Raw genomic sequence first — 16,141 nt, 5'->3', positions numbered from 1 at the left:
ATATTCAGAGCAACTCGGAACAGTTATGATATATCGAAAGGAAAGTTATTTAAAGTGCAGAAAAGCGAATATGTACTTTTTATGCCTAAGTTGAAGTGAGATTCACACTGTACAGTGTGCAGGTTCAATGAATTCGTCGTGTTTATGTAAAAGGTAGTACTATATTTATGACTTTCCAAATTTTTATTTGCATTGATTAAACGATAACAATGTGAGTAAAAATATGTTGTCAACAAAGTCCAGAAGTTTTCCAGAGTTTTTTATAAGTCCACAAACTGATTTGACCGGTTGTCAACAAACCTTTTTTTTACGAGGGGGAAATGTTCCATAAATTTCTCCTTCAGAGGTACGGGGTTATGCCGGATTCTTATCGGCTAAATCCTCCGCATTGGTCCTTCCCCGACGCATGAGGGGACCCCAGGAACTCTTGAAGAACATCACTGGGGTCCCCGTGCCATTGAATGTCATCCCGAAGGAAGTCTTTCCGACTTCCCCCATAAAACAAAATAAATCTTTACGGCGGTGCTCGCACCGAAGCAGCGTGCAGGTCGTTCTGGGTACCCATTCAAGACGCCATTGCCCTTGCGACGACTCTACAAGGGAAGGCACAAGGCCTCCTCGGAGCTGCCGCTTGCCCGCCGACACTGATAAAGTGGTCTGGAAGGTCGGCGGCCTTACCATGGAAACGAGGTACCGTCGGCTTGCCACCCTCATCTGGGAGAATCTGGTTATGGCCCACGGCGCACAGTGGCGAAAAACGGCGAAAACGTGGACAGAACTAATATCTTCGATTTTGAGATAAATTATTCAAATGTTTTTTTATAAGATGATTGTATTAATGTTGCAAATTAATTTTTTGTGTTGAAAATCGAATTTTGATTTGTTAGTTAACTAATACGGAGTACTGTACGTATGAATTTTTATCTCCGAAATTATTTACCGAAATTAGTTAAATCTTTCTTTATTTTAATCTTGACTGTGAAGGAATACGTGTAGGGTATAAAATATTACTGCAGTGATTTGCGTTTTTCTTATTTATTCCGGAAAACGTCCGAAACCTCTGTTGTCACATATGATAATAGGGCGCGCGTGTGAATATAAATGCGAATAACTCAGAAAACCGCAAATTACCGCAAAATATTGTTACAAATTCTTGTTCGGGAAGCTTCCAGCTTTCATTTAAGCTTATTTGGTAGGTGAACCGAGATGAAGATCACAGCTTTTACCTTACATAAACATTAAATATATCTATAGTTTATATCTCTTTCTTTAGTTTATATCAGTGTTTAAAATAAACATTTTGATGTGTAACTTACATAATTATAATACTAAAGTATCATGTAAAAAGCCAATAATACTGAATGAAATACTTAAAAAATAATGAACAGTATTATGTTAAACTTTATCCGGAAAAATTGACTTTAAAAAATGTTTAACTTTGGTGGCTCATATTTTCGAAATGGTAATAATAAAGTCATTAAAACTGTGAGAATAGTATGCACAGATTCCTTATAAACTAGTTCCATTAAACGGATTTCAAGAATTACGATTTTCATTTTTTGACTTTTGTCCACGTTCTCGCCGTTTTTCGCCACTGTGCGGCGTCTATAATGAACAGGGTTGGGTTTAGAAATATGGTTCTTTAACTCAAAATAGCACTACGTATTCTTCTTATCAAGGTACAGCACGTGAGAGAGCGTTATGGCTGCCCGCGTCTCTTTATATGTTATACTACATAATGTGACGTCGTGCGACGACGTTTGATCTAGTTGCGTAAGGATTATTTATCTAAGGATTATTATTATTACTAACAAGGAAAGGCATGCAAGTGTCTCCCTCCGATTTTGATGAAACTTCGTAGGTTTGGTGAGCAGGCAAAAATAAGGGACACGTATTTTTTTTTTATCGGCTGAAACGCGGGTTTAAGGGGTGAAACGAATCCTTAAAGTTTCGAACCCTTTTGGCTATCTCGAAAACCATACGAGATACATTAAAATTTCTAATAGGAAAGTTATATGGTTTCTTGCGTATAATAATAGGATGTTAACGGATTTTGCAAAATACAATTTGTTTATAATAACAAAATTTTTCATAACCTTATTTTACAACTTATTCAAATTTGTATAATGACAAAAAGTGTAGAGAATTTTATTACAAATCCATATTGCCTCCTACAATTCCTCCGGCAGCTCTCACGAAAATGCTCACGGGTCAAACATAGTTTTCTTTCCAAAATACACTCAGCCTTTACCTAACCCATCGCTGGATATTTTAACAAAAGTGTGCATATTGTTTGAACGACTTCCCCGAGTCTGATTGCCATTTTTTAACGTCCGCATGTGTTTTTCGAAACAATCAATTATACGACAGCCGATAGCTGCGAGACTCGAATTCACCTGTTTTGTCCATTGTTCCGTTTAGGCTTGACTGTGGAATAAATTGTACGAAGGCAAACTAACGAAAAGCTAATTACTTTGGATGACCCTTTTTACCAGACATTAAACATTTTGGTATTGCACATGGTTTTCTGTTCACTGGTCATATACTGTTCGTCAATACCTGGCCAGATAGCACGAAAATACAAAGCAGTCGATACGAGAAATGGATTGTTTTACGGCTCCGAACGTTGTTTTGTATTTCTGCAGCATAACCTTTTTCTGCAGCATAACTTGCTTAGAGAAGAAGGCTTGTTAACAAAATTAATCTAACCTAATACGACCAGTTTAAGCAATTTATGTAACCTATGTTTTTCAATCTTTCTTTATTTGTAACTTTTTCATAAACAATGACTGTCGACTGCAACCTTCTGAGGTTGACAGCATATGTATGTATGTACATATATGTTTCTATCTTCAGCGTAAATCAGAAATACAGTTTAGAATTTACTTATAAGACGCAAAATTTTACAAGGGATCGTCTAATTTTCTGTTACAGAAAGTATCGATGTTACATAAGGATTTATCAAATGATTGTCACGTTTTGGATCATTTTTTCAGTCATTCTCACTACATACAGTGAATCGAATACATTTTCATGCCTACCAGTTGATGAAGCAGTTTGGAACTGCCCCACAGGAAACAACTCAGGCTTCCTTGTGGAAATCATTAAATATATCAGAATTCATGTAAACATAAGTATAAATACTAAATTAGACACTTTTGCGAAATTGTAGTAAAAAATTACAATTCCTGAATCGATATAGTAGTAAGGAAGAGAAATGAAGGTTCTGTCAGGATCGGGATTACTTTAACGAAAAAAAGTTTCCAAATTTGACAAGCAAATTTTAACATTCTACAATATTAGGGTTTGAAATACCAATGTCACTGATACGTGGTTTTGGATGTATGTAACAGTATAGTTTCGAAATACTGACGACAAAACAGCTCTATTACTAGATTCCTGGAATGGATATTGTATTCATTGCATTGAAGGTATCCCGATAAATAAAAAAGATAACAATACTTACGATTACTGCAGCGATTACAAAGTATTTATAGCTACTAGACGTGTATGGATTTTATTTGTGGAATAAGTTTGTTCATTGCTTCTCGTATACAGGGTGTCTCACAACTAGTGCTGGTCCCGAAAATGGGGGGCAGCTGACGTGATTCTGAACAAGATTTCCCTTTGCAAAAATGGGGTTTGAAGCTTCGTTTTTATGTTATTAAGGAAAAACACGAACCAATCAAAGCGCAAGGTGGGAATAGATCAAAGTGAAGTTATCGTACGATGATTCTCCTTCGCGTTGTCCTTGAGTTTCGGAAAGTTCTAGCGCGTTACCAAACAAGAAGGATTTGATAGGCAACAAAGCTAGTCTCTCGCTTCGCGGAAATCACGAACTACGCTTAAATGTGCAGTACTAACATAAAGATAGACACACAGCTTAAGTAACAGCTTCCGTATATCAAAGTAGTTGGTATTTCACTGTACAAAGTTTTATTCAAACCAGAATGTAACTTGCGACAACCTTTTGTTCCAATCCTGACAGAGTCAGTATTTCATCATATATTTCGATAATACTTATAATAACACTGTTCAGTACAAATTACTAAGATTAATATTATCCGTTTCAATAAAAAAAACAATTTCAATTATTTAGATTAAATGTCAAAATTACCCACAATGGCCCCCATCCGACTTGTTCAACTTATTCCTGAAAGAGCACATAAAGTTCATGGAAATATCGGAATGTGGTCTGCCAATGAACTCGAGCATAAGTGAAATTTCGAGTACATTCAATGGGGAGAACATCTATGAGTTACAGCTGCATAATTGGAGCGGTTCCATCGTCAGAAACCATTTGAAAGGGTTTCCAAACCTGACAAGTTTCACGCTATCAAGCAGCGATCTTACAAATTTGAGCACCGACCTATTCGCAGATGTACCACATCTTTTTCTGCTTTATTTGAAATATAATAAAGCCAGTTTACCTCTGGGAATCTTCAATAATATATCAGAACTCCAAATGCTTCTGTTAAGCGGTAGCTCGATAAATCACCTCGAGCCAAGCATATTTGATCCGTTAACGAAATTGAACATGTTGAGCTTGCGGATAAACAATTTCACGGATAAACAACTCAAACTTGGGATATTTGATAATCTCGCGTCTTTGACGACTCTGGAGTTGAGTTTGAGTAATCTAAACACTTTGCCGGAGAACATTTTCGCAAAACTGGAAAGTTTACAATGGTTAATATTAAGAAATAACAGTTTTATCTCGTTTCCAGAAGGTATACTAAAATATAATTCTCGTCTAGTAATCATTGATTTGTCGCATAATACCAAAAACATATCTCTGCCTCAAAAGTTTTTCGCAAATTTGATACGTGTGGAGGTTATAGGTTTGAATCACAACGGTTGGAGCACAGTACCTGAAGACCTGTTTTGGGGTTTAATATCATTAGATAATATTAATCTAGAAACAAATTATTTTGAGACGCTACCTGAACGTATTTTTGAAGGACTACAGCAATTGTCCTACCTAAGACTAAATTCCAATAGATTAATTACATTACCAGATAGAATTTTTTCAGATGCGACTAACTTAAAGTTCCTGAATTTGTCAGAGAATTGTCTTACTTCGATATCCAGGTAAGTTTATGATCGTACGTTTACTTATCATTTCTGATGCTTATTTCAACTGGTTTTTGGAAAACATATGAATCGGTTAGAAGTAGAACATAGAATTTTGACACATTAAATTAGTTAAAGCTGATGTTTTTGATATTATGATTTTGAATTACCAGTAAGATGAAGGTCCTTATTCTACGTCGAATGTCTCTTCTGCATGTGTATTGTCGACCTGTATAGTGTTTATAGACTTTATGATTACATTAGTCTAGAAGTTTTTCATACTATTTCGGTCGACGACAATCAAATTTAAGAAGTAATACCGATATAGAAAATATTTATTATTTCTACTGAATTCCTTAATTCATAGTACTCCGCAAAAAAGATATAGGATGTAAATAAACAAAGCAACCGATATTCAATTTCGACTAGATTTCATTCCACGTACCTTCATTCATTTTAACGAGAGTTAAGACTAGCAAAACAGATTCGTAGAGATCAGTTGAAATATGCGCATATGATTCAGTCAGGAAACTTCTAATTCTCGAGTAATGGAGGTAGTTACATCATTTCAGGTAAAAGAGTACTGAACAACTCTGCAGCAATTAGCTGCATATATTTCAAATGTATGAGATTTGTAAATAATAAAATTGTCTGCGTCGAATGACTATCGTACGGCCGCGTTCTAGAACCTTCATATAGAATGACACTGATTGTATTTCGATCGTATGTAAAAATATGCCTAAGTATAATAGTTTAACAGTACTTTGAATATACAATCAGTTATACCGCATATATTATACTAGGCATGCGCAGGTTAGAAACAACCACAGGTACAATAGCGTAAATATACAAACTCTGACAAAAATATAGTTTTGAGAAATTCGTACATCTCAAGAAAGAAAGATTTCCTGACGGATCGATATATGCTAAATGATAACCTATTCGAAGCATAAAATTAGAAGATTAGTCAAGACAGAAATGTAACACTTACAATTAGTACTCACGATCAGTTCATCCAAAACAAAATATTAAACGAAACAGTGCAAAATGAAGTCATCTTATTACACAAGAAGTAGAGTATAACGAAACATGACCTGTGAATACAGACGAATATGAGAAGTTTTTTTTTAACTTTAAATTACTTTTACATTAATTTACAATCGTATACAATATATATGCATAGTGTTTTATTTTCAATAACAAATTGAAAATAGTGTCAGAATATTCTACTACGGTAATTATTCGATATACGTAAATCTTTTGGGGTTGAACTTTTACGTATATCTACCAGCCTCACTTGAGTAGTGGTTTACCGATCGCAGAAAAGAAAGAGACCAAACGTAAACAAATAGTAACATACCGGTGAGACAATTGTATTGTAAGAATAAAACTGTAGTGGCTAGCTATAAATCTGTAAATTTTATAAATAGCATTGAACGGCTAGCATGGTTTATGACATGAACGACAGCGGAACTGTTTTTGAGAAAACCGTTTTAGAATTTTTAGCGAAAGCATGACCGTACCTAGAATTTTGCTAACGGTCTCAACAATAAAATGCTTAAGTGTCACAAACCCTTTGTTTTTTCTTTTTGAGGTAGGAAGACAAAAATCCAATTACGGACATCTGGGAAGATAGCCCAGATAGTGTGAGACTCACGCTTCCGGCGCCCCTTGAAGAGGGACGGTTTCCACGCATACTCACTAAAACTGTCTCCCGCCCCCGCCACAAGGGCGAGGGATGGCGGCAACCCGTCAGGCTTCCCTATCGGTTACGACATAGTCCACCTGCGCTAGGCCATCGCTCGCTGTTGTGGAAGAAAGACTACCCCCCCCGCCCCTTACGTGTGTGTTCCATGTGTGGGGAATGGATGCTCTCAACCAAAGGGTTTTGGTCCGAAAGGCTGCGTCAAGATCTAGGGGAGGCTCCTGGGCAAAATGCGCTGACCTTCGGCTGACCTTGTAACGGCCCCCCCGGCACCGCCGCCCGGTGGGCTCGAACGTACGGCTAACCGCGACCTCTCCCCACCATTTCCCACCTGAGTATTATTCCCCACGTTCCCTATTACGCCCGAGTCTTCTTCCACAACGCTACATGAGCCCATTGCTCTTAGTAAAATTTCTCCTTCCTCTCTCCTGTCGATTCCACTCGGTCCCCATTGTCGCCCCCTAATAGTGCCATGACCAGGTTGACGACTGGGTTCCTTGCTGAATCAACAGTTGATCGGAAGGGTGCTCGGTTCGATTTGACCTCTCTTCGTCCTCTCCCCCGCTCCATCGGTCACCGTTTTGTGCCCCCTAATAGTACTATGACCAGGCTGACACCGGTTTCCTCCCTTGCAGGTTTGAGTCGTTTGATTGATCGTGTCTGTGTTTGTTTCTTCGCCTCTTCCACTCCTGCTTTTCCTCATCTCCCTCTCGCTGTCTTCTCGCTTCTTCCCCTCCTCTTACCGTTTGAAAAGCGCGCCATGCCTCCGCCGTCTTGCTTGCTGCCGCATCCTTTCGCTTCACCCTTTAGGGCTGCTCTCCAAGTGCTTGCAGCGTTTCTTCCTCCGCCATGCTGAATATTCTCAATGCGGCCCCGTTGCTCCACCATCGTTGTGACTTCGGAGTTCCCAGAGTGCTGCAGAGTTTTCCACAGTTCTTCCAACACTTTTCCGCCATTTTCACGTTTTGCACTGTTCCTCTGCACTCGCGCACGTTGTCACGTATATTCCCCTGTACCCGCAACATTCCCAGCACTTCACTGCACTTCCATAAAACTTTCCCAACACTGCACCGAATTAATTGCCTATCTGTTAATTATTTCTTATTTCTTATTTATTTATTTATTATTTATTAATCTACTAATCACTTCACTATTAATAAATGATTATTAGTTAATTATCAATTAATTATTATTATTATTATTGTTGTTATTATTATTATTATTATTATTGTTGTTGTTGTTGTTGTTATTATTATTATTATTATTATTATTATTATTGTTGTTGTTATTATTATTATTATTATTATTATTATTATTATCAATCTCATTCACTTCATTTATTTATTAATTAATTAATTTTCCTTCCTTCACTTTGTTCCGTGTCGTCTCGCCTTTTCCTCTTCCCCTCTTCACTGTCTTCTTGTTTCAACCTGTCCACTTGCCATTTGAAAAACGCGCCATGTCTCCACCATCTTGCTTGTTGTCGCGCACCTCCACTTCACCCTTAAGCTTCGTCCTTAAGGGCAGCTCTCCATGCGCTTGCGGCGATTCTTCCTCCGCCATCTTGCTTGTTGCCGCGTGCCTTCGCTTCGCCCTTAGGCTTGGTCCTGTGGGGCCGCTCTCCATGCGCTTGCATCGACCCTTCTCCGGCCATGTTGGATGTTTGCGAACCGACCTTTACGCTCTACGCTTTCCCTCGCGCGGAGATGCCCACGTGTTCGTACGATATATCGAAACTTGCTCGACTGACGCCATTATTTATATACTATCAAATCGCGAAAATACGAAAATAGCCAAAACTAATCACCGCGTGCATTCAATATGCCACATTTGCCCTTTCCCGCACTCTAAATCCCTAATGACATTTATTAATTAATTAATTTAATTTCTGCGACTTTCTCTTGCAACTTCGACATGTCGCACGACCGCGTGTTCGCGCAAATCCTTCTTCGAGGGCAACTTTCACCCTTAAATTCCACTATTTTCACTCGCGATATATAAAAATAATCGTGTTTAAGTCGCGCACATATTTATTTATTCCGCGGTCGGCCCGAACACTCGTTTCCTCGTTTTCGATTACTCATGGGTTTGCACCCCATGCTTTCCCACGCGTCGCGTGGAGGTTGCCATTACCGAAATTTCGTTTTTTATTTATAAATTCATTATTTCACTCCCGATTTTTACAAGACTTTACCGCTCACTTCCCCCACGGTCTCCCCTCACTTCACAACACTATTTATCACACTTTAACCACTTTTTCCCACCAAAATTGAACTTTTTCGCGGAGCCACCCCCGAACACGTGCGCTCGCCACGACAGTCCTTCGCTCCTCTTAAATGTCATACACCGTGGGTTTCTCCAAGGGCCTTCATCGAAAGGTCAAGCGACCATCGACTGGCCGCGTAGCTGACCTAGGGCCCAGGGAAATCGCGCTGCGTTGCCGCCTTTGCCAGCAAACGCAACCCCCGCCAAATCGTACCCCCGCTTCAAGGAAGCGTGCTTCGGGCATAAGAGGGAGGTCGTACGATTTGGCGGGATTTAGGTTTCAATAATTGGTTAACCCCACCTTCTCGAGGGTTGGCCTAAAAGACAGCGTAGATTTTAAAAGAAGAAACTCGAGAGTAAAAAAAGACTTCTGTAATCAGTTTTAGTCTTGCAAGTTTCGGAGAGAAATAACACGTGCGCTCCATAATAAACTGTCGCAGAAAAACGCAAATCTACTGTGTCATTAATTTATACACACTCACCTACTCCTAAAAAACCTTTTTATGTTTTCTTTTTATGAAACTCTGACTAATATATCTGTGTCATTTTCCTAATTAATATGTAGAAGTGTAGAATGTATATGTATGGAATGGCAACCACTGCGAAACTGCGTGTGTAAATGTTGACTTAATGAAAGGAACAGTGTGAAATAGGTTGTATAAATAAAGTGTGAAATGCTTTGCGAAGTGGTTGGTAGCGATCGGGAAAAAGTAATGATAGGGATTAAGTATAGATACGGGATTTGAACGAACATAACGTGATGAAACAGCAAAATACGAATTGTTTGATTTTACGATTTGGGATTTATAGTTGAATACGTTAATCATTATTTGTTCTTGTGTTCTCTGTTGTGTTTTCTTAATAAAGGAAGCATAGTTTATAAAATTCTATTCCTACAAATATAACACCAAACACAACGTAATTCGGAACATATTTGTAATTTCAAATGTTACGCTTACATTGAGGACTTTACTTTGTTGTATGCCAGCCTATACAATTATATATAGGGTGTCCTAGTTTTTTCTAGCCAAACTTTGCAAGCGTGTTCTACACGCAAAAATTGTAAAAAAATGTTAAATGAACATATGCTCTTAAATGTTTTCTTAAGGAATTACAACTAATAATACAAAATTATAATGAACTGGCGTTTCTTCGACACAGCGTACAAAGGTATTATAAATATCTCTATTTCTGTTTATATAAACTTTTATGTCTACATGCTCTGGTAGTTGATATCCACATTTTTTATTAACGTTCTAACCGAATTAACATTTCGAAATGATGTCCGTTATTACGAATACGTCGACGAAATGCCAGTGCATTGTAATTTTGTATTATTAGTTATAATTCCTTAATAAAACGTTTAAAAGCATAACTTCATATAACATTCTTTTTCTTACATTTGCGTGTAGAACACGCTGGCAAAGTTTGGCTGAAAAAAACTGGGACATCCTGTATATCCTGTCCAACTACTCAATCCCTTCGATGACCACGATAAAATATCGAGCTTATTGTACGCGTTAAACAAAAACTTGTCTAAAATTCTGAGTGGGATCAAATTTTATTAAATACAATAAACCTGAGTCCCTACGGAATACAACAACTTCAATAAATTATTGCAAGTAAATATGACTCGAGCTACGTCATATTTGCTTTTACTTTATTCAGAAAAACGTCACGAATATGATGGAACAAGTTGTATAGAAAATGGATTGAAAATAAAAAAGTTAGCGAGGCATTGGCATTGTAAACAATTGAATAGACTTTTTATCGTTGCCAACTGTCGCAGCGTCTCTTTCTTTTTCATTCCAAGTTATATTGTGTTTGGCCTCATTTTAATAAGAAAAATAAGAAAAATCTATTGGTAAAAGTTGGATGATGAAAAAATAAAAAATAAGGAAGTTTTATTGTTAAATAATCAAGATCGGAGAAAAACAGAATAAATACTACTAACACACTTTCAAATACAAACCAATTATTTAATATTTAACGTATAGATAACACATTTTAACTTTATGATTAAATAATAATTCAGGGATTACTTTATCGTATACCAATTACATTGCGAACGTTTACATTATATGAACAACAAGAAGGAAGTGCATTTTTCAATTATTTTTGTTTCTAACATCGCACATTTTTAACACTGTAAGATGACGCCACAAGCTAAATTTATTAATAATTTAACATTTATATTTACACAAGTATAGTTTTAGGAATATACCCCAACTCGAAACATCAGTTACATTTCTCGTTGAGCGAGCTTTGTACGTTTCGAGGGGTCTTACTCACCAAGTGGTGGAGATAATATTTTTGCTTGTATCGAATGATTACTGTATTAAGAATGAGAACATATGTTATAATAAAACGAATTCATAAGTAATTTTGTTATATAGTTATAACGAAAATGCAATAATTAAAAATACATAGTTGTGAGAATGAACTCTACTACGTCTGCTGCTTTCGACACACATTTGTAGGCGAAATTTAATGAAATTGTGCCAAGAGTTTTTTGCGAATAGTTCAGAAACTAAACCTGATTGGTGATTACATACAGGGTTTGTTCAATAAGTATCCGGACTGATTTTTTTCTGCTAGTTTGGTAGGTCAGGGAGCAATCTCTATTAGCTAGATCGATGCGGAAAGTTGTTATGTATAATAAAAATCTAGGTTCATTTGTTTTCCACCATTTGTTTCGTTTATATCGTGCTTGAAGTGGAAGCGTATTTAACGTTCGCGTCGAGAATCAAAATGCAACGAAACATCGAGCAGCGTTGTGCGATTAAATTTTGCGTTAAGCTAAATAAATCTGCTACGGAGACATTTAATATGATTCGTCAGGCCTACAAGGATGATTCCATGTCCAGAACGAGTGTTTTTGAGTGGCACAAAAATTTCAAAGATGGCCGTGAAGACGTTGAAGACGAGCAACGCGTTGGACGACCGTCGTCGTCCCGATCCGATACGAATGTCGACAAAGTGCGGGAAATTTTGAATTCCGATCGCCGTTTAAGCATTCGTTTAATTGCACAGGAATTAAATTTAACGAAATCCACTATTCATTCTATCGTAACCGAGGATTTGCAAATGCGAAAAGTGTGCGCTAAATTGGTTCCGAAAGTTTTAACAGAGGAACAGAAAGAACGCCGTGTGACGATTTCTCGTGAACTTTTAGAATGTTTGGAGAGGGATTCAAATCTCTTAGACAGAGTGATTACCGGTGACGAAACATGGATTTTTGAATACGATCCGGAGTCAAAAATGCAAAGTGCTGAGTGGCACACAAGCGGCTCTCCTCGACCGAAAAAGGCTCGCATGAGCAAGTCAAGGATAAAATCGATGCTTATTGTCTTCTTTGACGCAAAAGGTGTTATCCACAAGGAGTTTGTGCCTGCCGGACAAACAGTGAATGGCCAATTTTACGCAGAAGTGCTCGAACGTTTGAGACTTAAAGTACGCCGCGTACGAAGGGAAATCGCGAATTCCTGGATGCTCCATCACGACAACGCGCCAAGTCACACGTCGTTAATTGTGAGACAGATACTGACGAAGCATAACATCACAACACTACCCCGACCACCCTACAGTCCAGATATGGCACCCTCTGATTTTTTTCTGTTCCCTCGCATTAAAAGAAGCCTTAAAGGACATTGTTTCGGGACGATTGAGGCGGTTCAAGCGGCTTCGACGGAGTGCCTGAACAGTCTTACGCTTGCCGACTTCCAGGAAGCGTATAAACAATGGAAAACCCGCTGGCAACGGTGTATTGATGCAGGAGGGGCATACTTTGAAGATTATTAACTCAATGTACGTATATCTTCAACGCACTTCATTTTAGGATATCAATCCAGATACTTATTGGACAAACCCTGTATGTATGAAAGACTGATTCTATGATGTATTAAAAAATCATCGAAATAAGAGAGGTCGTGCGTTTTCGAAATCATTGTCGAATTATTGTTATGTATTATTACAATTTATATGATCTTAGAAGTGTTATTAAGTATTATAAAGAACAGAAAATTCATTTTACGAAGTAATAACATAATTCAGAGAAAAAATATTTCGTATTGAACCTCTTAAGATGCTTCATTCAAAATCATTGTTCTTCAGATTCTTAAAAGTATATACTGTGCCATCAAAATAAGTATTAATAACGTCCAGGTTAAATTACATAGACTTCATAATATTTGAAACGTATTCACAAAAAAACAGAGTTAATGCATTTATATTTGTTCTATATAATACCAATTGACTTTTCTTCAACATTAATTTATAATTGGCTTATGTTATAATACCCCAACAACATGACTCGATACATTTGGCATGTACCTCGTGTTAAAACAATACACTTCATTTAGTCGGTATTAAGATATCTTTTCATTTTCAAAATTCATACTGCTTCTGCGAAATTTCTTCTGTTAAAAATTACAGGGATCTGTTTAGCAACTTGAAATCGTTGGAATTATTGGATTTGTCATATAATCGATTGCAAGAAATGGAAGATACTAGTTTTAATTCCCTGAAGAATTTACGGAGTGCTGATTTATCCTATAATCAACTTACATTGTCGTCTTCGATCAAAAATGAATACGGAAACAAATCACCTTTTCACAACTGCACTTCTCTCAATGTATTAAATTTGCGCAACAACAATATATCACACATATTCGAAGACTGGGTTAAGGACCACACACAGCTGCGGATATTGAATCTGAGGCACAACGAAATATCTCACATATCAGTAAGTTAACCAAAAATTCCGTGCTCCACGAAAAAGTACAATTGAAAAGCTGTAATTATAAATCAATACAGTTACATAACTCGTATCTGTTTTATCAAAGAGTTATATTTGTCTGTAATATTCCACAAATTGTTTCTGTTTCTTTTTCTATAATTTCAATATTAGCATTTTCTTAATTAATAGTTCGAAATAACAATAACAATATAAACAAAAGTTTTGTTTATTTCGGCCATATCTTCTTTAAATATTGTTTAAAAAAGTGAGCTATGTTCGAATATAATTAATCACACGTTAAGCATTGTTTGTGAACGCGTGGAAATTACTGGACTACTGAATTAAATAGTAGAATGAGAATGTAAAGTGTACTAATAGTCAATGATGCCTACACAATCTCCACTTAAGTGGGCTTATGCATTCAAACAAATTTAAATAAGAATATTTAATACATACTAAATAAAAAAGACAGCGACCATAAATGGTATAATCATCACATTTGTTTAATTATAATCTCTAAATAACTTCTTTGTTGTATGACTTTATTTCAGGCTGAAGATCTACAATTTGTATCGGACAACATTACAGTATACCTCCAACATAATAAAATACAGCATATTTATATGACTCGGGCAGAAGAAATAGCGAAATATCAAAATAAAACACGTGCCGTAAACATATTCGTCGGCAGCAATCCTGTAATATGCGACTGCAATCTATACGATTTTGTCCGCTACTTGGAGGGAAAAATGCATCCTTACGTTCGAAATTATTTCATTGTATACCCAGGATATGATTTAATTTGTCATGGACCGGAACAGATGTATAATGTGTCTGTGATTAGTTTAGAATCAAAGACTTCCAAATATCTAAACTCGAAATCACATGTAAAACAGTGCATTTGTAGAGAAAAAGAAAGGTACAGAATATTTGTGGTTGATTGTGCCTCTAAATATTTAGTGGATGCTGAAATTCCCTGGGAGTCTGCATTATCACATAAAAATATATTAATACCAGAGCTGGTACGTAACATTATATTGTTATGTTATAATAATATGTAATATACGAATATAATATGTTACGCTGGTACGTAAGATATTATATTCTTAAGCAATTGAAATTTCTTCATTTCTCATAAATAATTTTATTGAATTTAGTTCTATTGAATGTCACTTGAAAACAATAAAACATTACTTCAATATAACATAAAACTGATGCAACTAGAATATTTGCATATAAAATATACATTTTCAAAAAGTCTTAAAATGTTTTATTTGAAAATTATTTAGCTTCATCTGATGAACAAGAATTTTATATCCGCATGCTTTGAGTTGAGTGGAATATTATCATAATTAACGACATTTTATTTCAGCAACAATTTTTGTAGTATTCAACTTTTTGTCATAAACAGTCGTACCCTTTCATCCTGTAAAGATTTTAATTTTTCTTCTGTAGCACTTAAACAACTAACAATAAGTGACACATTTTCTTTTGTTATATCAAGAAATACTCGATTTTAGAGAGTGAAACTTATTCTCAAAGATTTACTGTCTGACACGAATAACTGGAATTTTTTATGAGAAACTGAATTTTTTTTAACTTGATTTGCACGATTTTACGTACAAAAATTTACGATTTCAATTTACACGGTTTTCTAAGGAACCTGTCTTCAGTGTAAATCGGAGAATAGGTGCAATCTCAAAAAAAGTTTCAAGGCTTTTATAAGAGTTTGAAAACTGTATTGATGCCTTTAAAATATGCAAATTAATTTGAAATTCATTTTAATGCTTTATCGCATTACTTCAAGAAAGAAATCTATGGTGGCGGTATATTTTTTATATTTACTAACTGCCGAACACCCTCGTGTTTTAGAGAGTGACAGTTAAGAAAAGTCTATTATTTGTTAAAATTGCGAGAAAAGAAGGTATAGCAGTTAGCCGATTTATGGCAAGCACATGCCTATGGACCTTCAAATCCTTTTTATAAATAGAGTAGTATAAAAAATGTAATATAATATGATTTCCAGAATATTATGTATAGAAATCAGTCGTGCACCGAACGGAAGGTATAAAATGTACGTATAACATCAACGACAGTAATATTTTTTCCAAGAGCGAAATTAAAAATTCCAATTTATCCGTATTTTTTCTTTGGGCACATAGTTTACGTACGCGAAATTTGATAAAAATAGTTCAATAGTTTATTTAAAAAGTTGCAATATAATGTTAATTTTTAACATATTTTTTCAAAATTCCATGTCATATTATTGGCCTTCTAAAACAGAAAAATTTGCACTTTGAATTTTTTGTCTATGCCCAATAGTTCCCGAGATATTTGCGAAAATAGTGTTTTCAACCTCA

General features: G+C 36.1%; 1 protein-coding gene across 3 annotated transcripts in view; it reads left to right on the top strand.

Annotated features, from left to right (window-relative positions):
• Nucleotides 1-16,141, top strand: part of LOC105663894 (uncharacterized) — a 209,075-nt gene that overhangs the window by 170,797 nt on the left and 22,137 nt on the right. For 2 of the 3 annotated variants that reach the window (XM_076540544.1, XM_076540545.1), the window contains 4 exons: nucleotides 2,935-3,124; nucleotides 4,100-5,091; nucleotides 13,478-13,787; nucleotides 14,333-14,803. In XM_076540544.1, coding sequence (XP_076396659.1) covers nucleotides 2,966-3,124; nucleotides 4,100-5,091; nucleotides 13,478-13,787; nucleotides 14,333-14,803 — 1,932 coding nt within the window. In that variant the 5' untranslated portion in view covers nucleotides 2,935-2,965. The remainder of the gene's footprint in view (nucleotides 1-2,934; nucleotides 3,125-4,099; nucleotides 5,092-13,477; nucleotides 13,788-14,332; nucleotides 14,804-16,141) is intronic. The other variant, XM_076540546.1, reaches the window with a different exon arrangement.

The sequence above is a fragment of the Megachile rotundata genome, chromosome 15, assembly GCF_050947335.1.
Source record: "Megachile rotundata isolate GNS110a chromosome 15, iyMegRotu1, whole genome shotgun sequence".
In the NCBI taxonomy this organism is placed as follows: domain Eukaryota; kingdom Metazoa; phylum Arthropoda; class Insecta; order Hymenoptera; family Megachilidae; genus Megachile; species Megachile rotundata.
The sequence above is the reverse complement of the archived record's forward strand: the minus strand, read 5'-3'. Positions and strand labels throughout refer to the sequence as shown.